At 36.4% G+C, this 25,196-nt stretch overlaps 1 protein-coding gene across 2 annotated transcripts in view; it reads right to left on the reverse strand.

Moving 5' to 3' along the window:
- The window catches only part of Mdga2 (MAM domain containing glycosylphosphatidylinositol anchor 2), an 886,150-nt gene that overhangs the window by 53,267 nt on the left and 807,687 nt on the right, over positions 1-25,196 (reverse strand). For both annotated transcript variants that reach the window (XM_060387568.1, XM_060387567.1), the window contains one exon: positions 23,026-23,174. In XM_060387568.1, the coding sequence (XP_060243551.1) occupies positions 23,026-23,174 (149 nt within the window). The remainder of the gene's footprint in view (positions 1-23,025; positions 23,175-25,196) is intronic.

A 25,196-nucleotide genomic window follows, 5' to 3' on the forward strand; every position in this document is an offset into this window, starting at 1 on the left:
CTGAGAAGTCCAGCTGCATTTCTTTCCATTAGTTTCTCATTGAATAAACAGAAAATTAAATTATCATCCTCAAAGTTTAATTTATTTTTAATGTAATTATAAATTATATATATATTACAATTTATTCACTTTTTATCCCCTCTGTACCCTCCTCCCTCATCTTCCCCTATACCTTTTCCTAGGAGTGGTATAGCTGGATCTTGAGGAAGCACTATTCCTAATTGTCTGAGGAAGCACCCGATTGAATTCCAAAGTGGTTCTACAAGGTTAAATTCCCACCAGCAATGGAGGAGGGTTTCCCTTTCTCCCCATCTTCTCCAGAATGAGTCATACCTTGAGTTTTTGATCTTAGCCATTCTGATGGGTGTGAGGTGAAATCTCAGGGTCTTTTAGATTTGCATTTTCCAAATGACTAAGTATGTTGAGCATTCCTTTAAGTGTTTCTCTGCCATTTGATACTCCTCTGTTGAGAATTCTCTTTTTAGGTTTGTAGCACATTTTTTTAATTGTCTTACTTGGCTTGTTGGTGTTTAACTTCTTAACTTCTTTATATATTCTGGATATTAATCCTTTGTTAGATGTAGGGTTAGTGAAGATATTTTCCCAGTCTATAGACTGTCATTTTGTTCTGATTACAGTGTCCTTTGCTTTACAGAAGCTTTTCAGTTTCATGATGTCCCATTTATTGATTGTTGATTTTAGAGCCTGTGCTGTTGGTGTTTTGTTCAGGAAGCTGTCTCCTGAACCATTGGTTCAGGATCAAGTCTCTTCCCTACTTTTTCTTCTAACAGGTTTAGTGTTTCTGGCTTTATGTTGAGGTCTTTGAAACACTTGGACTTTAACTTTGTGCAGGGTTATAAATATGGATCTATTTGCATTTTTCTACATGTAGACATCAAGTTAGACCAGCACCACTTGTTGAAGATACTGTCTTTTTTCTATTGTATGGTTTTTGCTTTTTTGTAAAAAAATAAATTTCCATAGGTGTGGTGGTTTATTTCTGTGTCTTTGAATTGATTCCATTGGTCCATCAGTCTTTTTCTATGCCAGTACTATGCCATTTTTATTACTGTTGCTATATAGTACAGCTTGAGATCAGGGATGGGGATACCTCCAGAAGATCTTTTATTGTACAGGACTGTTTTAGCTATTCTGGGTATTTTTTTATTTTTATTTTTTATTTTTTCCATATAAAATTGATAATTGTTCTTTCAATGTCTATGAATATTGTGTTGGTATCGTGATAGGAATTGTATTGAATCTGTAGTATTATCATGATTCCTACTTTCTGAACTGAAGAAATTGATCTACAAATAGACAACTGTAGGTCATCTGGACTTTGAATATAAGAGCACAATTCCCATATTACACTCTTAAGCTGAATCTTTGGTCTTTGTTTCCTATCACTTCATATTATATGTCTCTTTTACAGATTTTCCTGACCAAAAGACTCTCTTTTCACACACACTCATAATGATTGTACAGAGTGTGTGGGTGGTAGACAAAGATTGTAAATCCATCTTCAAAAGGCTGAGCCCTACAAAGTAATATTGATTTTATGATATTAGACAGTTTAAGTGAAATCAGAAATTGTTTTGGGGATACCAGTGAATGTGTGCTCTGGCTTTGTTCAGTTTGTACCCAGAACTCATACATAAATGTCTAAATGACTGTATATCATATCACCTTAGGAAATAATTTGTGTGTATCTAACATACCCTCAAAGAGGTATTTATGACTTCCACCTTTTCAGACAGCTTCACTACAAGCAAGAGACCATGCATAACAGTCAAATCAGCATTCTTAGCAGGCTCTGGGAAATTACAGTGGAAGAAAACTTGCTTCCTATAGAGTCTAGAAACAACACAGATCCTATTACTTTATGTCACTCTGTATACAGGTGAAAGTATGAGTTTGCCTAAACTTTAGCTGGACATTGATTTCAACCTGAAGCAGTTGTTAAAATTAAGGATTACTCAACTATTCATTAAAAAAAAAAGAACAGCTTCACATTTATGTTTATGTTTTGAATGTTTCAGGGGTTTAGTTTTGATTAAGTTGCTGTCTTTATGATATATGAAGGAATATAGTAACATCACTTAATTATTTTTTTGGTGAAAGTCCACAGTTGCTTCCTTTAATTACTTTATGAATAGCAACGGATTTTCTTTACATCTGTTAGAGGGACATCATGTAAAGTACTATGATTAGTCTTGTGTTTGTATAAGTTTTACTCTGAAAATGCTGCTTGTTGCTTCCAAATTCACTGACAGCATGATGTAACTAATGTTTAACTGAGCTTTTGTTTCTTATGAATGATTACTATATTTAATCTTACATATTTTTTCAAAATGTGGTGATTATCAATTTGAAAAATTATTAATAATAATGACCATTACTATTAAAGACCTACCGTTTGTTTTAAATAAATTAATTTATTTAGCAGATATCTCTAACTATATCAGTGATATCTCCCAAGACTAGCTAGACTGTCTCAGTTTGATACTAATGAAAGAATAACCCCTTAAAATTAACTTGACATTTGTGGGGACAGAATTCATGTTAGTATGTTTTAATAAAGTGGAACAAATATATACACTGTAAATTTAAATAGAATGTTATATTCTATCAATGGGCAATGTGACAACAAATGAAATTATGGATTTAGTTTGGAAAAAAAAGAGTGGCTACACAAATGTAAAATAGAAATTATCATCCCTTACTGAATTTTGGATTAAAAATATTTACAGTATTCTTTGGTTTTGAAAATTAGCAAACAACATGGACTGATAACATTTGTAATAAATTCAAAGCCATCTATCTTAGGTTTCCATGATGACCAAAATCAGAAAAACAACATGCGTTGCCTTTGTGTATCATCTTTATTTTAAGCCAGAAAGCACACAAAAAACAAAGTCTCTTAAAAAAATACCCTCAACCACATTTTAATACAATGTCAGTTTCTTTATTCTTTTCCTTGAGCCACAGAAAAGTTTTAAATTAAAGATTATCTGAAATATGAAGTCATAATTTTGGTAGATTTTTATGAATGAGGAGAGACATTAGCTTTGAAATGTATATATATAAGTCAATGTGGCTAATCCATTGCTGGTCTTTCTGCCCTTTGAGGACAGAAGCATGTACATATAGGAAAATGCTGTACAGTGTTTTTCAAAGGCCAGTGATGAACATATAATCAGCTGACAATGGGTTCATTTGTTTTGTGAAATTTTTATTGCATGTTTTTAATGCTTTTTTTTTTTTATTCTTAATTCTGGCCTGGAGCTCTCAATTCAATAGATAAATTCAAACATTAGAAGTCACACACACAACAATGACAACAAGAATAAAAAACAAAACAAAACCAAACAACCCCCCCCCAAACAACAACAACAACAAAACAAAAACCAAACCACCATCTGTGTCTGCTCCCATGCGGTAGCATGTTGTCAATGAGCTGGGGCCTTCTCAACTGGTGTATGTTAAAAAGAAAAGAAAAGAAAAGAAAAGAAAAACCTACTTCAAGGACACTGCTGTTAACAACAGATGGTATAGTATATAGTTATTGCAAAACATTTTTTTCTAGCTAATTTCCTAATTCAGGTTATAAGATTTTCTACCATTAAATAGTTATCAAAGTAAAAATAACACAATGTTGCACTTAGCAATTGTCCAGGTTATAGTACAGCAGATAATAGGAAAGTTTTCTTAGAATACATAAACACATATTTCTTCCTTGTGTGCAGGCTGAGTCAGCTGCCAGAAACCGCAGAATCTGGCTCATTTCAAGTCCTGCTTGGCTTTATGTTTAGTTCAATGCAAATCTCCTTATCTGGACCATTGAGTTACCCAAAACATTTTTTTCCTCTTTGTTTGGCTCAGATGGTTTATAGGTGAGTAGGTTTCTAGGTTGGAAAATGCCATTTATCATTTTTCCACAAAGATGAAATCACACGAGGTGATACTCAACCTGTGTGGGTCTGATATATATTTTCATAATGGATAAGGTTTCAAGAGAAATAAATCCAAGATAAAGAAAGTATACTTTAAGATTCTCATAAATTGTAAGTGGATCACAGATTCCTCATTGAAAAATTTTATTATTAAATAAAAAGTATAAAATTCTGTATGTTATTTGTACCTTCAGACATATTGGCATCCAAGGTATATTCATAGTTTTTGTGTTTGCTTATGCATGTGTAATGTGTCATAAGGAATTGAGTCAAGCTGCACTAGCCATAAAGAGTGGCATAGGCCCCAGCCTGACTGTACCACTGCACATGCAGAAACAGTATGCCTGGGTACCAGAAACAATCTACCCTGTTCCCACTCAATCCATAAAAAGCTAGCATAACTTCCTTCTCTCTCTCTCTCCCTCTCTCTCCCTCTCTCTCTCTCTCTCTCTCTCTCTCTCTCTCTCTCTGTGTGTGTGTGTGTGTGTGTGTGTGTGTGTGTATGTTTGTACATGTCTCCTAACCACTCAACTTCATCCCACAGAAAGATTGGGAGGTCTCCATTGTACCAAAAAAAAGTAGTATCAGCCTGTTGATACTGATTCTGTCTGTCTGTCTGCTTCATTTTTTCTTATGCAATATGCATTTTCTTATGCAATATGCATTTTTTCATATGCAATATGTGTTCGTGTGGGTGCATGCAAAGGTGAGAGGAAATCCTCAGAGGTACTGATTTATAACATTTTGCCTTATTTCTTTGAGATAGCATCACCTTCTGAACCTGTGTGTAGGTTAGCAGCTGACAACCGCATTGCTCCTGTTTCTGCACCTGGCTCTCCACAGGATGAGGGCATCAGCGTGCACACATTTTATGTGGGTGCTGGGAATTTGAACTCAGAATGCTTGCACAGAATGCTTTCCCTTGCCTGCTGAGCCATCTCTCAAGCCTTCTGGGTCATAATCCCTCTACACTATCACAAATATTAAAATTATGCAAAGTGATTATCTACTTTCCATTAAAATGCTCCCAACTGTGGTAGATCATTATGTAGACACAGCACGTAAGATAGAAAAAAAATCTCCCATGTTCATGGATTGGTAGGATAAACATAGTAAAAATGGCCCTCTTACCAAAAATTAACTATAGAGTCAATGCAATTGCCATCAAAATACCAATGCAGTTCTTTATAGACCTTGAAAGAACCATTCTCTACTTCATATGAAAAAAAAAAAAAACCCAGGATAGTGAAAACAATCCTATACAATAAAATGTCTTCTGGAGTTATCACCATCCCTAATTTCAAGTTGTACTACAGAATAATAGCAATAGCAACTGCTTGGTATTGGCATAAAAACAGACAGGTAAGTCAATGGAACTGAATGAAAGACCCAGAAATAACACACCCCTATGGACACTTGATTTTTGACAAAGATGCCAAAAACATACAATGGGAAAATAAAAGCATCTTCAACAAATGGTGCAGGTCTAACTCGAAGTCTACATGTAGAGGAATGCAGGTAGATCAATATTTATCACCTGCACAAAACTCAAGTCTGAGTGAATTAAAGACCTCAGCATACCAGATCACTAAACCTAACAGAAGAGGAAGTGGAGGAAGAGCCTTGAAGACATTGGCACGGGAGACTACTTGATGCAACTTGATATGTTGATGTGAGGTGGTAGTGGGGAGGCTCCCTTTATCAGAGGAATAGGGGATATGGGATAAGGGAAGTGGGGCAGAGGATGGGAACAGGAGGAGAGGAGGGAAGGCCTATGATTTGGATGTAACATGTATAAGCAAATTAATTGATTAAAAACTCATGATAGTAATTTCCAAGACATAGGCCACAATTCTTAATGTATCCAATTTTTACAATGGGTATGACAATCCACACAGTTTTTAAAAGTTGTGGCTAATTAGAGTGAGCAATTAAGGGGAAGGCATAAGTTTATTCAGAAAGAGACTAATAACTTCTCTGGTAAGAAACATGACACGATAATGTTTGTAGATATTGAGAAAGATTGAACCATTTAATGGACATTCAAGAGATAAAATTTTTCCGTATTCTTGATGATTTGGATACAAGTAATGAATTACAGGGGGTCTCTTTCTAGTCCAAGCAATGATCCATGATTCCCTTTCATTTTGGTGTGTAACACTGTAGTTGGATGAAGCTTCAGACATGGTAGGTTAGAACTTAGAGCTTTCCAGTTTGAGGGGCCTTCAAGAAAACAGTTTTGCATATGGTAGATAATGTTCAGCTTTAACCATTTTGTCCATTCATATATTTTAGGTATTTAATAAATAATGCAAAACAATGACAAACACATATATGTGATAGCTCCTTTAAAGAAAAAAAGATAAAGGAAGGTGGAAATATGATAGGAAATTAAAAGCAAATAATTAAAGGCAAGACCATGAGCCTGGATGGGAACAAAGCATTTGCAGAAACTGTTTTACCAGCCAGAAAACTGACAAGAACAAAGGGTGTTACTCATTCTAATTAGATGTATGAAATCAATGAATATATCATCAGAGCTGTGAAAAAAAATTAGCTCAGTATTAGCAAAACTGAGCTTTATTTGTCCATAACACATTTCTCAAGAAAAAGAAGGAAATGTAACAGCATTCTTTATTCTCTTCAGACCCAACTGCAGAGATATCATAAAACAAGATTGACAGTTGTTAGGGGGAAATTGCAGCTCCTAATGGAAAAAGGTCATGTTACAAACAGGAGACACATTAGCAGAGAGTGTTTTGTTTTTCTCATCATTGTATAAATCAGTCATTATTCAGGGTTTTCCTTCAAAGAAACAAGCGAACAAATGATCACATCAGGTAAAAGGTCACACATGAATAACAACACTTACAGGCAAATTGACAATCAGAGAGTATCTTCTCTCTCCCCTTTCTTTCCTCAAAATGCCCAGGTGGAAGAAGCCTTCACAAAAATAAAACCAAGGTTTTCTTAAAGGGGCAGCAAGGTCCACGGGCAGGAGTCCTTCCTGGCTGCAATAACAGGGTCTGCCTACAGTATGAAGTAATTTAGTTGTACCATTCTCTCTCTCTTTCTCTCTCTCTCTCTCTGATTTTTAAACTGAAGTAGTTAGAAAGAAGCTATGATTTAAACTTTAGTTTATCTTGTGGATATCTGTAGTTACTCCAGAGTTTGACAAGAGACTTGCACAAATTAAACACATTTCAAAGAGTTAATCAAACTAGTATATTCATACACAGACTGCGACCCAAAAATTAATCTAAGAATACTGCCACATGCTGCAAGTTGGATGAATTTAAAGAAATCAGGCTGAGCTACCTATTGTCAATTACAGATGAAGATTGCATTACTTATCTTGAATAATATTTGAATAAAAGAAACTTAACAGAGATGGAGAAAAAAATTACTGGTTTTCCAAAGGGCTATAATGGTTTTCCATATGGATATAATGAATAACATAGGAAAGCCTATATGTAATGATACAATATTATCACTATTTATTCACTTTGTATCCCCTCTGCAGCCACTTCCCTCTGTCTCCTCCTAGTCCCACCTTCCCTCCCTCTTCTCCACCTGTGCCACCCCTTTAGTCCACTAAGAGGGGAACTCCTCCTCTCTTTCCATCTGACCCTAGCTTATCAGGTTTCATCAGGACTGGCTGCATTGTCTTCCTCTGTGGCCTGGCAAGGCTGATTCCCTGATGGAAGACATCACCACATTCTTAACTACACATAGGACTTACATTTTGAGGGAAGAAAGCCCATTTCCTCTGTAACCCAAGCCTTTTTTAAATGCTAAGGAGTATTCTCGAGTGGAAATGTTTGACTCTTGCTTAAGTGCTCTCTCAGTGGTCATGTCACAGTAGTGCTTTGAAATGTGTTCAGAGATGACCTACAATAGCAGTTCGCTCTGACTATTTTATTGCTCCATCTATGGCCACTGTATTTTATGCTATCCACTAATAATAAGAAAGAATCTGATTTATATCTGGGTAACACAATCTAGCATTTCATGCTGGAAATAATATTAATTTCTTAAGATATAAACTACTAGGCATGTCCATATGCTAAAATAATAAGGGAATACATAGAGCTACTTAAATATAGACATTTATCACTATATTTTTGTTCAGCTATAAAAAAAAGTTCATCAAAAATTGCAGAGAGTTGTTTCATATATCAATATATTCTTATAATTTTAGTGTTAGAGCAGAGTTAACATTTCTAGGCCAAAAAAGAAAAAAGAAAAGAAAAGAAAGAAATTTCTGTGTTTTAAATTTTCATTATTTTGAAATAACCTCTTTCATGCTTTAAAAAAACAGGACTGGACCTGGAGCATCAACCCGCATGCAATCAGACATGCTCTTCTCTGGGTCGAAAGCTGCTGACCCTGAGTGCAGTGCTTAGCCTCGCATCCTGAGCGTATCATTTTAGCTTTTTATGGTATCCAACCATGCTTGGGGAGAATGTCTTGCTTCAATGGCTGTAAAGGCTGGATGACACCTAAATGAACATCAGTACAAAGTCCCAATTTATTTCTAATATCAGAGATCAGACCTCTACTCTTGCCTGATGCATCCAAAACAAAAAGGGGGAACTGTAGAGAGCTGCGGAATGCTATGCCTTAAAGATGGAGCTGGTTTCTGCCTTCCACCTTCCCGATGGTGAGTGCTCTCTGTCATGAACAATTCCACATTTGGCTAAGGCCGAGGATCTGGCTTGCTTCCATGTATGTGGACCTATCTGCATTGCACACGTGGCACGCCTGGGTTGGCTACCCAGAGGCTATTTAAGCTGTGGGCTGGCTTTCCCCAGGGTCCGAGGATTGTTCAAGGTTCCTGAATAAACTGCATTGAAAAAAAAATAAAAAAACAGGACTGTATATCAAAGGAAGCATTTCTCCTCCTAATCTCTATTATATCACCACTGTGTCAGATAACTGAAACAAGGTGAAGTGTACTCTTAGCTGGTATGTGGACCTTTTGTTTTGATTATTATACATGTTATGTTCAAATTCACATTTCCATTCAACAGCAAATGTTTCAGTTTTATCCTGGGTAATTATTGCTAGCCTGATTTCCAAGGAAGAGAATTTTTTAAGTTAAAATGAAATTATTTACCTATAGAATTTTCTTTGTCTTCCTCTGTGGCCTAGCAAGGCTGTTCCTCCTTCGGTCAGGGGGTGGGGGGAAGGGGCAAAGGAGCCAGCTGTTGAGTTCATGTCAGAAATAGTTCCTGGTCACCTTACTAGGGAAACCCACTTGGTTACTGAGCTACCATGGGCTACATCTGAGCAGGGGTTCTAGGTTATATCCTTATATAGTCATTAGTTGGAGAAACAGTCTCACAGAAGACCCCTGTACCCAGATATATTTGGTCCTTGTGGAGCTTCTGTCCTCTCTAAGTCATACTAACTCCCCCTTCTTTCATATGATTCCCTGCACTCTGCCAAAGGTTTGGTTACAAGTCTCCACATCTGCTTTGATACACTGCTTGGTGGAGTCTTTCAGAGGCCCTCTGTGGTAGGTTCCTGTCCTATTTCTTGTTTTCTCCTACTTCCCCTATCCATCCCATTTGTCTTTCTAAGTGAGGATTGATCATCTTACTCCTGGTACTCTTTCTTGTTTATCTTCTTTAGGTACACATATTTTAGTATGTTTATCCTGTCTTATAGGTCTATAAGTGAGTATATACCGTGTCTGAAGATACCTGATAAGCTAGGGTCAGATGGAAGGAAGGAGGACTTCTCCTAGCAGTGGATTTGGAAAGGGGTAGGGAGGAGATGAGGGAGGGAGAGTGGGATTGGGAGGGAATTAGGGAGAGGGCTATGGCTTGGATACACAGTAAATAACCCATGATTAATATAAAATAATAAAAATTAATAAATAAAAACATAAAAAAGAATTTTCTTTTGTATGTTCTTGTAATCAGAATCGTTAAATTCAGACCACATTGAAAATATTTTCAGTCTTTATAAATTACAGTTTAGGAAAAAATATTCTCAGGAATTATTGCACAATAAAATAAATTATTGTTAATGTATATGTCAAAATAGAAAAATCTATAAGATTTTAAATGTTAACACAAAGAAATTAGAAATACTCTTGTTAGGTAATTACACTTGATACACTACAATCTATTGATGTATCAAAACATTATCTTATAAATAAGTTCAATTAAAAAGGCAGTATCTTGAACAAATAGTACCAGTCAAACTGGGTGCTGCATGTAGAAGAATGCAAAAAGATTCAGACTTAATATCCTGCACAAAACTCAAGTTCAAGTGGCTCAATGAAGACCTCAACACAAACCAAATACACTGAACTTGAAGGAAGAGAAAGTGGAGAATAGACTTCAGCTCATTGGCACAGGAGACCACTTTATGGACAGAACACTGATAACACAGGCACTGAGGTCGATGGGACCTAATGAAATTGAAAACCTTCCTAAGGCAAAGGATACCATCAGTAGGACAAAACAGCAGCCTGCAGTATGATAGTTTTACCAACCCCATAATCCAAATAAAAATGTTTCACAAAACTTAGCAGAGAATTCTCAATAGAGGAATCTCAGATGGTTGAGGAACACGAGAAGGATATTAAGGATGTGTAACATCCTTAGCTATCAATGAAAATCAAAACTACTATAAGATGGAATTCCATCTTACACCAGTCAGAACGTATAAGATCAGTGACATAAGTGACAGCTCATGCAGGCAAGGATGTGGAACAAGGGGAACACTCTTTTATTGCTGATGGGAGTGCACATTTGTACAGCCACTATGGAAATCAACATGCCAGTCCTCAAAAAATTGAGAATGGGTCTACCTCAGGATCTAGTTATAACACTCTTGGGCATATACCCAAAGGGTGCTCTGTCCTACCACCAAGACACTCACTCAACCATGCTTATGGTGGCCTTACTAATAAAAACCAAAAACAATCTAAATGTTCCTCAGCAGAAGAATAAAGAAAACATGGTACATTTACCCAAAAACTATTACTCAGCTGTTAGAAAGCAATGCCATTATGAAGTCTGCAGCCAAATGGATGGAGTTAGTAAAAATCACCCTGTGTGAGGTAACCAAGCAACAAAAAGATAAGCATATATATACTCACTTAAAGCGGTTATTAGTCCTTAAGTAAATGTTAACCAAGCTACAGTCTATAGACATGGAAGGAAGGAAGAACAGATGCAGATGGAATGCTATGCAGATATTAAAACAAAACAAAACAAACAAAAAAACCCAAGGAAATCACGAAATTTGCAGGCAAAGGGATGGAACTAGAAAAAGATCATCCTGACTGAGGTAACGCAGACCCAGAAAGGCACGCGTGGTATATACTCAAAAGCAGATAATAACCACGTAACACGATAACCATAGTAAATCTACAAAAGTAAATAACAAGAAGTAAATAACAAGATAACAAGGAGGACCCTCAGGAGGATGCTTAATTCTCATTCAGAAGGGCGAATAGAGTAGACAGTGGAAGCAGGTGGAGAGAAAGAACAGTAGAAGAGCCTAAAATAGACGTCTTCTGAAAGACAGCTAAATTATAAAATACCTGTTTTTTTCTCCTTTGAGTAACGTTAGAATTTAAGTAAAATTCAGGTATTACTGAGACTACATATTTTTTTATATTATTCACAGGTTATTTGCTTTGTATCCCAGCTGTATCCCGCTCCCTCCTTCCCTCCCAATCCTACTCTCCCTCCCTCATCTCCTCCCTGTCCCTTTCCAAGTCCACTGATAGGGGAGGTCCTCCTCCCCTTCCATCTGACCCTAGCTTATCTGGTATAATCAGAACTGGCTGCAATGTCCTCCTTTGTGGCCTATATTTGCAGCAGGAAATCAAATGGCGTTAATATAGTTGATCAGATATTGCTAGCCAGAAAGACACAGCTTAGAATTGACCTGGAGCCTTTTTGATGTAACACCATGGACCCTGGTCTAGTCATCGGCAGATTTAAGAAGTGTTACTTGACCCTTCAAAATGGAGGACTTACAGCCTGCTGCACGTTTCTACAGCTCCCCCCCCAACCATAACCGATATTGTAAAGGACATACTGTGTTATGTAGAAAGAAGCTCTTGGCTCAAAATAACTTGTAATTTGAAGACAAGATAATATAAAAATTACATAGCAGAAAATTAAAATTACTTTGAAAGTAGAATTATTATTTTAAAAGTGTTTTCATGGTGTGATTAAGAAAATTTTTTACAGCTATCGTTGCAGTATGTTTTAGTGGAAATCCATTTATACTCCAAATCACTTGTCTAAGCACAGCAGCTGCTTATTAAATCTAAGGAAGCTACCCATGAATTTTTTTACTGTGTTATCTCAAAAAACCCCATGAACTTCTGAAAGAGATATTTTGTTCTATAAATATTAAGACCTAAAATAAAAGAATTTCACATACGTGTACATTTCATTTATTTTATATCAAGCCATAAAACTTCCTCCAGATTATGTTCTTAAATTTTATCACTTCACATATCCCTGAAAACATTCCATTAAATAAGTGCCTAATACTCCACTCCAAAATACTTCATTTTCTTCTTCCAACAGCCATATTGAGGTATACATTTTACTATGTAAAACAAAGATGATGACGTGTATCTGCACAGGATCGCATTGAAACCACAAGCATGTAAGTGGTGAACACTGTCTTCGCTCTGGCCCAGGGCTGCTTTGCCCTTCCCTCAAGATCCACCAATCACCAGATCTAATAGACTTTGCCAGTATGAACTCTGAAGCATGAACTTGTATTCAAACAAAAAACTCACATAGTGTGTAAACCTGAGACTATATAACAGCTATTAATCTGGGCATCATACCCCTTATGGTTTATTTTTTCTTAAAAGTAGCTGAATGATTCCTGTTTCTAGTGAATTGTGTCACATGAGAATGGTCATTTCTTAGTTTATTGGACAGTTTCTTTGACAAGGATTATGACAATTGGAATCCACATTAACCACATATTACTGCCTCAAATTATGATGTAGTAGGAGTTTATGCATTGAAATAATCCTATTTCTTTTAAGTAAATATGTATGTCAGTCAGCATTTTCTTCAGGAAAATATTGATCACATAGATGGTCAAAATAACTCAAATAATTTTAGCTAAGTTTGAAATTAATTGGCTGGAGAAATTCTAAATCCATGCACAATCATTTTCCTGTCACTCACATCTCAAAATAATTTTAAATAAAAACACTGAATTTTAATAATTGATATTTGACGTTTTATCACTTTGTAAGCTTTAAAAGACCTCCCCTATCAGTGGACTTAGGGAGGGGCATGTGTGGAGAAGGGGAAGGGAGGGAGGGACTGGGAGGGTAGAAGGGAAGGAGCTACAGGGAGGATACAAAGTGAGTAAGATGTAATAAAAAGTGAAAAATATAAAATATAAAAAATAAAAAAAAGAAGTGAAAAAAATTGGAGTAAAATAAACATAGTGGGTTGAGCTCAGTGGATCAGGCACAATGCCCACAGTTGTTGAGATTCAAGGTTAAATCCCTGGTTCCCCATGAAAACAGATGTCATAACATATCTGTAATCCAGTGTTCCTACTGGGGAGACAGGGATTGGTATTTAAAGGAATCAAGCAGAAAAATGTTGTGTTCTTTATTGTTAATTAGTGTTAACTTAACTTGTAGTGATTGATTATGCAATTTTTAAAGAACTGGGAGACTTCCACATTTCTCTGTATTTCATATTGCCAATCTAAATCATTCGTGCTTACTTCAAGTATTGGTGGCTTTTGTTTATTGTAAAATAGGACTTACAATCTATATATTATATTTTGATTAATCCATAAAATATTTTATACATGCTTTTAATAATCTAGATTATTTTGTAAATATCCACGGAATTTCTTGGGTGTACATTAACTAACTCACTTGAATTGCTTTGAATTCTATTTCTCAATAAAAATCTGGGTAAATGGCTTAAATCAAACACACTGGTGATGCCACCAGTAATTCTGTTTCACCTGCCATTTTCTCTTAGCATCTGTTGGCTGTCCTGTGGACACAGACTTATTCACATCAGTTTCTGAGGTTTAAAAATACCTGATAAAACAGGATCAGATGAATGGGGAGGAGGTCCCCTCTATCAGTGGACTTGGAAAGGGGCACGGTGGAGATGAGGGAGGGAGGGAGGGACTGGGAGGGAATGAGGGATTGGGACACAGCTGGGATACAGAGTTAATAAAATGTAACTGATAAAAAAAATAATAATAAAAAAATAATTAAAAAAAAAGAAAAAAAAATGTCATTCATTCTAACCAACCAACTGCACTTCCTAAAATCCTATTTATCTCTTTAGAAAACACGTTAAACTGGATATTTAGCCATATTTAATTTAACTATCACATTGACATACATACATATAATAAATCCAAATTATATTTCATAGAACCAAATCTAATAATAAATAATTAATAAACAGGGATTAGCAAAGAATTGTTTTCTAAATTCACTTTACCTGGTGGGGAAAATAAGCAGTCACTCATTCATTCTAGTACCACATATCAAGAATGATTAAATGTGTAGTAAGCTCCTCTCATAATTATATATATATATATATATATATATATATATATATATATACATAAACACACATATACTGCTATTTTTGATCAGTGGTCATTAGCAATTTTTGTTTTAAAAGGAAAATATGGCTAAGGGCTAAAAAATAATAGCTTAATGCTTAGAGCACACACTGCTCTGGCAGAGTTCAAATTACAGTTCCCATGTGTGTGGTTAAAACTGCATATAATTCCAGCTTTAATGGATCCTATACCCTCATCTCATCTATACCCTCAAGTACTTCCCCAAGTACTTGCACTTACCTGCACTTTCTTATACAAAGATATGCAAATGCATGTAATAAAAATAAAATCATTTTAAAAACAGAAAAGACCAACATAGACCTATCAAACTAATAAAAGTTCTATCTTGGAAATCATGGTTTAGCCTAAGAACTGATTGTTCCAACTGCCCATGAATCTGTATGTTTTAGATTACTTTTTATTGCTGTGATGAAACACTGTCAAAAGCAACTTGGGAAAGAAAGGGTTTATTTCCTCTTAGAGCTTACCATCCCTCAAGAACAGAAGCCACAGCAGGAATCTGCAGGCCAGAGCAGAAGCAGAACCATGGAGAAATATTGCTTACTGGCATGTTCTGCCTGCTTGCTCAGTTTGCTGTCTTACACACATCAAGGCTAACCACCCAGGAGTGCACTACCTAGAGTGGGCGAGGTTCCTGCCACATCAGCCATCAGTCAAGATAACTCCTTATAGATGGGCTTAACTCCATCTGAAGGGTGCATGATCTCTACTTTGTGACAATAACAACAAAAACAAAACAAAAATTTCTAACCAGCACACTGTATGTGTTCCTACCACAACACACATTTTATCAGTGCACTGAGAATAATATTTAATTTTCTAACTCCTGGGAAGTATTATAGAAATATTGGCTGAATAGATGAGCAAATGAATATGATAGTTTCATCAGTTTTTACATATCACAACTTAAAAAAGACAAGAACAGACACAGGTCATTATGTTTAAATAAAATAATCACCTTGCTTTCTAAAGATGTCAATCAGAAGTCATACTATGTGAGAACTTAAAAGAACAGAAATAAATAAAAGATTAAGTTGACAACAATGTGCAAAAGAAACAAACATTTCAAAAGTAGGAATTTGTAAAAACCAGTAACAAAAGTTTTAGAAACAAAATATTAAAATTAATCATCTGCTAATGATATCAGTACACTTAACAAAAGCAAAAAACTTTTGCAATCCTTCCAAGGGTAGAAACTATAATTGCACAGGTTTCTAACAGACTCCAGCGAGGCTATATTCAGATGCCTTAGTGCGAACTCTGCTTTGTTCGTAATTCCTTTGATACCAAAAAAAGCAGACATACAAATAACCGTCCCTCTTTCCTCATGAGCAACAAATGAAGCACATAATTGGAGTCTAGTAGCTAGCTGGCTGAGGAGATTAAACATTTGCTTAGATGAGCCCCGAAAGTATAACTTAAAGACATGAAGATTCCGGAGAAACTTTGTTTAATAAGTGAGTTTGTTGGCTTTTTTTTTTTTTTTCCTGAAAGTTCTTCAAAGAGTGGTTTAAGATTTGGATGCTTTTCTTACATGGTTTCTGTAAAAACAGTAAATGATTCTCAAGGGTTCAGAGTTTATTTTTGTAAAACATATTTAATGACAGATCATGTAATTTAACCAAAAGAGTAAGATAAAATTTCAGTGAAGACCCGAATGAATGGAATTCTTGGTTCAGTTTAGGGACATTGTCCAGCCGTTTGCTAACAGCACAGATATGACTCTGCAACTACCGTTAATTTAAGAGCTGATAGTATGTCGAAAGTTTTCAGAATTAAAAGCAAAGTAGAATCTTTATAAGTGCATCTGATATTCAGGAAAAGGATTCCTTCAGCCTCCAACTAATATACAAATTATTGTATTGCTTAGCCTGTATTGTTCCACGGTAGGGAAATACATCACATTTGATAGGTTTATATTTTATATTTTTCAGATTTGTAGGGTTGTATGTAGCCTTAGATAATATGACTTTAAAATTCCTAAAAGAGCTTTGTCAGTCATAGACCACTCAATAACATAAATGAGGCCCTGAATTTGATACTTAGAAATGCAAATAATAAAAGATGTAAAAATTGTTATTGCTTAACATAAATTAATAGACACTTTATGGAGAGATGATCTCATTAAGAATACATGAACACTCAGACTCAGATGTAGCCTGTGGTAGCTCAGTAACCAATTGGTTTCCCAAAGTGAGGGGAACAAGGACTATTTCTAACAGGAACTCAATGACTGGCTCTTTGGTCTCCCCACCCCCGAAGGGAGGAGCAGTCCTGTTAGGCCACAGAGGAGGGCTTTGCAGCCAGTCCTGAAGATACCTGATAAAACAGGATCAGATGAATGGGGAGGAGGTCCCCCCTATCAGTGGACTTGGAAAGGGGCACGGTGGAGATGAGGGAGGGAGGGAGGGACTGGGAGGGAATGAGGGATCGGGACACGGCTGGGATACAGAGTTAATAAAATGTAACTGATAAAAAAAATAAAAGAAAAAAAAAAAAGAAAAAAGTAAAAAAAAAGAATACATGAACACTAATTTCTAAGGCAAATAAATTATATTACTTTGTTATTTTAAATTTTACTAAGACACGTTAATTTCACTTATTAATAATGACATTTTATTCAAGTAAATTGTGACTTTAAGATTTTTATATGTTTTAAAAATAATTTTGTTTTCCTTTTTAGTTCATTTTTCTGTATGGGTGTTTTGCCTATGTGTGTATGCTGGTTTGTAGTGCGCAGTTGGTGCTCTTAGAAACAAGAAGAGTGTGTCATTTCCCCTGAAAGTAAAGCCATATCGTAAGAGTAAAAAGTTGTGAGTAGCCATTTGTGTTCTGAGGATTAAACCTGGGTCCTATGGAAGACCAGTAAATGCTCTTAACCACTGAGCCATTGCTCCAGGCCTACATGTATTTTTGCATAATTTTAAAAGGTTAAATTGCCTAAGCCACACTTCTAATATGTTTATTTAAAATTATTCAAACTACATTTACAATGTGCACGCATGAAGACTTACTCTTGTAATTTTATAAGTTGGGAAGATGTGCCAATAGGATTGCTCTAAGTTCAAGGCTAATCTTCTCAACAACTAGGTTAACTAGGAAAGTGATAAACACACAATACCAATTTTTCATGACAATAGAAACCAGTTCATATTTCAAGTACATATTTTTCATTTTATTGTTCCCTAATAAAATGTCAGTTCTCAACAAAGGAATATCAAATGCAGATTAATACTTAAAGAAATGCTCAATGTCCTTAGTCTTCCTGACCCTGAGATTCCACCTCACACCCGTCAGAATGGCTAACATAAAAAACTCAAGGGATGACACATGCTGGAGAGGTTGTGGAGAAATAGGAACCCTCCTCCATTGCTGGTGTGAGTAAAATCTTATACAACCCCTTTGGAAATCAATCTGGCACTTTCTCAGAAACCTGGGAATGACTTTACCTCAAGATCCAGCTCTAACTCTCCCAGGCATATACCCAAAAGATGCTCTACCATACAACAAGGACACTTGCTCAACTATGTTAATTTTATTCATAAAAGCCAGAATCTGGAAATAACTTAGATGTCCCTCATCTGAAGAATGGATACAGAAGTTGTGGACCATTTACACAATGGAATATTACTTAGCAATTAGAAACAAGGAAATCATGCAATTTGCAGGCAAATGGTGGGAACTAGAAAAGATCATCCTGAGTGAGGTATCCCAGAAGCAGAAAGACACACATGGTATATACTTACTTATAAGTGGATAGTAGACATATAACACAGGATAAACATATTAAAATCAAGTCCAAAAGAAGCTAAACAAGGAGGACCCTAAGGAAGAGACTGAAAACCTCATTCAGAAGGGCAAATGGATAGACACTGGAAGTAGGAGAAGACAGGGAACAGAACAGGAGCCTTCCACGGCAGACCTCTGAAAGACTCTACCCAGCAGAGTATCAAAGGAGATGCAGAGGCTCATAGCCAAACTTTGGGCAGTGTGCAGGGAATCTAATGGAAGAAGAGGGAGATTAAAAAAAAAAAAAAGATCAGAAAGAAGGAGAGGAGGACCTCCCCTATCAGTGGACTTGGGGAACGGCATGCATGCAGAAAGGGGGAGTAGGGTGGGGCCGGGAGGGGAGGAGGGAGGGGCTTATGGGGGGATACAAAAGGAATAAAGTGTAATTAATAAAAGTTAAATAAAAAATACAAAAAGACCTGGAGGGGACAGGAGCTCCACAAGGAGAACAACAAAGCCAAAAAAGCTGGACCCAGGGGAACCTGCAGAGACTAATACCCCGGCCTAGGATCATGCATGGAAAAGACCTAGATCCCCTGCTCACAGGAATTCCATTGGCTGTTCAGTTTCTAGGAGGGTTCCCTAGCAAGGGGATCAGGGACTGTCTCTGACATGAACTCAGTGGCTGGCTATTTGATCAACTTTCCCTAGGGAGTTGATCAGTCCTGCTGCAGGGAATCATATTTCCATCAAGTGTCAACCAAACTGCTAAGCATTTTCCCTGTACCATTCTGAATCTGTTCCCTTGTCACACCATCATTTTTCTTTCTTATTCGTTGCTAGAATTTTCTTTATAAATAAACATTCTTTTGCCAGGCCACAAAAAATGATGATGCAGTCAGTCCTGATGAGACCTGATAGGCTAGGGTCATTTAGAAGGGGAGGAAGACTAGGGAGGGCATAGGGGAAGAATAGGGACTGGGAAGAGGCAAGGGGGCAGCTACAGCCTGAATATAAAGTGAATAAATTGTAATAAAGAATAATAATAAAAAAAATCTCAGTAAACTATTTCCTATGAACCAGAAAATAAACCCATATTTGTGAGATAATATGGGAAAAAAACTTATTTACAGTGAAACATTTTCCTCTGTAATTGGGTAGAAAAGTTTTAGAGAAAGCACTGCATACATTTCGTTGACTGAAGTGCTTCGTGACTATGTTAGAATTCTGTCCATAAGTAAAACTTCAGGAGCGACGTTGCTTGTTGAGAGTGTTCTGCACGTAGGCTGTTCATGAGCACTGAATGTAATGAACAGGGCAGTGAGAAAAGAAGCCTATGTACACATTCTTATGCCAACAAACATCACCTGTCTGTTCCTGCTGGCTGAGACCACAAGAACAGGATCCTGTACTGAGATAACTTCAAAACACACTGTGTCTTGCTCACGGCACCATGTAAAATCTGAGCAAATTTATGAGTCAGGACAGAGTATCATAGTAATCACACCAGGAAAAGAATGTTTATTTATAAAGAAAATGCTAGTAACGAATAAGGAAAGAAAAATAATGGTGTGACAAGGGAACAGATTCAGAACGGTGCACGGAAAATGCTTAGCTGTTTGGTTGACACTTGATAGAAATATGATTCCCTGCAGCAGGACTGTGCTGGGCATTAGCAGCACAGACTGAGCTGAACAAGAATACTTTAACAGGAGTAAAAGTGGACGAGGAAAATGTGAACCGGCAAAATGGATCTCCTGGGGGAATAATAGGGTAGAAATAAAAGTAAAAAAGGAAAGGTGAAAAAAAAATGTCTGCATATTAGTTTATTTTAAAAGTGTGACTAGGAATCACACTGAGGCGTGGGGTTTGTGGCATGCCTAGTAAAAGACAACACAAAAATATGCTCCGGAGAAAGAAAGCATTATGCCATCCTGCCAATTAGAACAAGAACTCCCACAAAGACTTTGCAGGAGTGCTCTGTGTGGAAGTGCTTGAACTGGGGATGAGTGGAGGCGTGGTCCGTCTGGTAGATACTGTTATGTTCAATGCCCTGAATAGGACCTCAGACTGGGATCAGTTCAGAAACATGCTCAGGGTTACATAGTTAAAAATTATGCGGCTAGGCTGTCTAGACTTGGAAGCCAGATTTGTCTGGAATTCATTATTCTCAAAGAAGTACTAAAGGGGGGAATTTATGTACCCATATAACATATGAATGATCTTAGAATGAAGCAGAAGACAAGAACACTGTTTAATGAGCTTGCTGAAAAGGAACAATAAAATGATGAGGACATGGATATTCTTGCATGTTGGGAGGTTAATAGGAGGAGTGTGATTAATAAACATATTAGCATGGATTCTGTAGATACGTTCATTTCAGAAATACAAATTATAAACATATTAGCATGGATTCTGTAGATACATTCATTTCAGAAATATAAATTATAAAGGGAGGGGAGATTATTGGGTTAAAATCACATAGCAATTCCAGCAAAAATGACTGCAGGACAGGCTGATACAATGAGCATGAGGGAAACAGCCCTCAAACTCTCTTTCTAATATTTTCCCTTTTAGTCTAAAGATAAGGAAACCTTTATTCACAACAACTTTTCTTTTCAACTTTTATTTATAGGAAAGTATTCTGCCTTGTATAACAAAAATATTGGGTTGGAACACAAGTTTTGAGACAAGAGAAATGAATAAGGAGACCTGGGTAAATCGCACTGTGAGTTAAGAAGGTAACTCACCAACTGTAATGGGAATTTACTGTAAGAAAATATAAATGAAGAAGTCAGAAACTAAAGATAAAGCTTAGACTTTAACAATGGAAACAGGTATGTGGGCTGGAAAGATGACTCCCTTGCTGAGAGCAGAGTGTATTTTTCAGAAGGCCTGGGCTAGATTCGCAGTATGCACTAACCTTCCGTAACTCCAGTTACAGAGCACCCGACACTCTCTTTGTTCCTCTCTGGACACCAGGCACAAGAATGATATTCAGATCCACATGCAGGCAAAACACCCACACAACGGAAGATAAAAAACAACAACAGAAACCACAGAACAACAGAACTGTGGGAGAAATCAGTGATGAACACCAAAAACAAGTTTTTCTTGCAACTAACATTTGTTTTTAGATCTGCCTGTTTAAAAGAACACATGCACATATGCATGTATAATAGGACATGAATACAATTTACCATTATATAAGGAATTGAAATAAAAAGAGAATGAGGTGTTGGAACCAAGCATGCTCTAAGGTACTTTAAATATAAAGTATTTTAAAATATAAACTATATTAAAAACACATAATGGGGCCAGTGAGATGGTTTAATGGATAAAGAAGCTCGGCAACATCTCAGTCAACATGAGTTTGATCTCTAGGACATACATGGCATAATGAAAGAACTGACTTCTGCAAATTCTTATCTTTGCATGCATTCCCATCTCTGTGTGTTTCTGCCCATACATATCAAATACATAAATGCAATTTTTTAGAGAGGAAGATTATAAAAAATGGTAATTTTGTCACGGTGGAGGGGGGCGGGGAAAGATGTTTTAACCTGATATTTCTTATGTTTATCAACCTTGTTAAGGAAAGCATGAAATTGAGAGGAGCAGGACAAACTATTTTGAAACTGACCTAGGTGTTACCCAGGGACCCCTGTAAATGAGATGATGCTGAAAGACACAAGTCCTGAATGTCTGGGGTCGCCTGATCACTGACATGCGAGCACATGCTGAAAAATGACATACCTATCAAATGTCCTATTTTCTCAGATTAAAACCAGTAATGATGAGAACATTTAATTTATAATGAAACTTAAACTATGCAATATTATATATTTTCTTATAAATGATATGAACAAGAAAAAATGAATAGTTTTATGGTAAAATAATTGAATGGGTTGGGTTGATGGGGATAAAGCATTTGATCTCCAAACAAACAATTTTTTTTCTTTTATTGTGCAAACTCAGATTTTCAGTCTGTTATATACTTAAAAAATAGGAACACACACTAAAATCCTATATGTGATTCAAAAATTTGTTTCAAAATATTGTGCATATTGAAACTTACACGCAGAGAGTATGTTTCTAATAAGAAACAACTTGAAGACCTACATGTAATTTAAAATTGTCATTAATATTAACAAGGGTTGAGTTTCGCAGTGGTTCATGTAAAGAATATAGAAAACATTTCACACAATTCATAATTTTCAGCTAAATTAGAATAATTTACTTTATTACTTTTCAATGTGCTAAGTTATTTATATTCATCAGGCATATGAACTTTTAAAACATTCTGTATATAGCTTGAACATTCAACTAAAAATGTGTAAGACATCCAGCCTTCTAGAACAAAGGGCAATGAATTCATACACTAACAGGATGCACAAGAACATCTAAAATTCTTTGTGTATAAGTCTACAATATGATTTAGCCCATCCAGAGATGTAGCCCTTCATCAGGCTGAAAGGAAATTACTTTAATAAGTTTACTGCAATAACAGAATATGTGTAGATTAGTTTAGAAGATTATTAAGTAATTCTGAATAGCTTCTGTAAAGCAATATTGCCATAAATTTAGAAATAAACAAATCAATTCTGTAATACAATACATTTAAAATATTATAAAAAATTGAAGCAACAAAGTCTCAAGAAGGGATTACAATAAAATAAAAATAACAAATAGGCACCAAATCTCTTACCTGTCGAATACCCAACCGGTACGCAACGATACGGTCCACCGCATCAGGATTCATTTGTGTCCACTGTAGACTGTAAGAATACACCCGGTGTCGGTTCTGCCACACTGGGTTGTAGGTGTCATAGTAGAATTCTGGAGCATAGGCCTTTCCTGAAAGCAGAAAGTAACTCCATGTGACTGCAGACACATCAAACATTCAATAAACTCACTGTCTGGTCTTGTTATATTCTATCATCCATAAGGAACTGTCCTACTTGAGAAGTCATATTATTAAAGCAAAATCCATTTTTCCAGTTGGTTTTGAGAATAGATACATGAAGTTCTGACTTTAGAAGCAGTATGACAAGAGGAGAATGAAGGATGAAGCCAAGGTTATAGGCTGAGCAACACTGAGGATGAAATTTCTACCTCCCGAAGTAGAGAGTTATTGAAGGATTGGATTTTCAGAAACGTTCAGGGAGATGAGTTTTTAAAGTAATTTGGGTGATAAATTGGATATATCAAGTATGTAGCAGGATTTAACTATGCTGGAATTAGGGGATGGATTGGAGGTATGTGTGGTCTTGCGAGCTTCAGCCATACAGAAAATAAAGTGCTGAGAATGCCTGGATTACTGAAAAGATTGCAAACACAGAGAAAAGAAGATTAAGTTCTGAGTACTGATACAATCAAGGACTGAAAACAGTGAGAAGAGCCACTGAGAGAGGAACCATAGAAAAGAAAGAAAATAAAAAAATAAAAAAAAAGTAGTGTCATTAAAGAAGCATAGTGGTAGATGCATGATCAAGTCCCTCGTAAAATAACTGATGAAAGGAAAACGTGTTTCTGCCTCCTGTGGTCAGCAGGTCTGAAGTTGAGATTTAAAGGTTTGAAAGTGGAAGACTCCTGCATGCAATCAGACATGCTCTTCTCTGGGTCAAAAGCGGCTGACCCTGAGTGCAGTGCTTAGCCTCGCATCCTGAGCGTAACATTTTAGCTTTTTATGGTAGCCAACCATGCTTGGGGAGACTGTCCTGCTTCAATGGCTGTAAAGGCCTGAATGGTCATGGCTGCATTACGCTGTTGTGAGACTCTAATCTTGCATATATACCACAGGCAAACCAAGGAGACCAACGCATGCGGGTTGATGCCCCAGGTCCCGCCTCTGAGAAAAAGGTATCAGACGGGTCTGATGCTCTTTGGGTGGATGACACCTAAATGAACATCAGTACAAAGTCCCAATTTATTTCTAATATCATAGATCAGACCTCTCCTCTTGCCTGATGCGTCTAAAACAAAAAGGGGGAACTGTAGAGAGCTGCATAATGCCGCGCCTTAAAGATGGAGCTGGTTTCCGCCTTCCACCTTCCCGATGGTGAGTGCTCTCTTTCACAAACATATTTGGCTAAGGCTGAGGATCTGGCTTGCTTCCATGTATGTGGACCTATCTGCATTGCCCACGTGGCATGCTGGGGTTGGCTACCCAGAGGCTATTTAAGCTGTGGGCTGGCTTTCCCCAGGGTCAGATGATTGTTCAAGGTTCCTGAATAAACTGCATTGAAAAAAAGAAAAAGGAAAGAGAATGAAGTAAAACATTAAATGAGAAAATTCATTCTAAATAAATGAGAATGAAAAAAAAAAGTGGAAGACTCAACACAGCATAATTTTTTCAAGCTCTAACTCAAAAACATATAAGTGAAACTGGAAACATTGAGGACATGTTTCACTGAGAACACTGAGAATCTACTCAGTGCTGACAGGAGAGGCATGCAATGTTTGCCAGTCTCCTAGCAAAATTAGATAAGGTGCATTAAATATTCTGGTAACATGTATCACCATCCTAACAATAATATTGTGCTCAGTTTTTTTTGGTTGTTGTTGTTTTGTCTTGCTTTGTTTTGTTTTACTGTTTTGTGAAATTCAGAAAAGGTTTTATTTTGGTGTTGCCCTTGGCTTTAGTTTCTTAGGTTTATTTTAAACTTCTGACCCTGGAACTCAATGGGATTTAAAAAAAAATTGTTTTGTTTTGTTTTGTTTTGTTTTGTTTTGTTTTGTTTTATACCACTCAGTTTATGACAACTGCTTTGATACCACTGAAACTGATTTTGTTAGCTTGCAAGTAACTAACTAAAAATTAAGTTACTCAATGAATAAACTAAATTGGAAATAATTTTCCTTTTATACTAGGTCAGA

The sequence above is a fragment of the Meriones unguiculatus genome, chromosome 7 (assembly GCF_030254825.1).
Source record: "Meriones unguiculatus strain TT.TT164.6M chromosome 7, Bangor_MerUng_6.1, whole genome shotgun sequence".
Lineage (NCBI taxonomy): Eukaryota > Metazoa > Chordata > Mammalia > Rodentia > Muridae > Meriones > Meriones unguiculatus.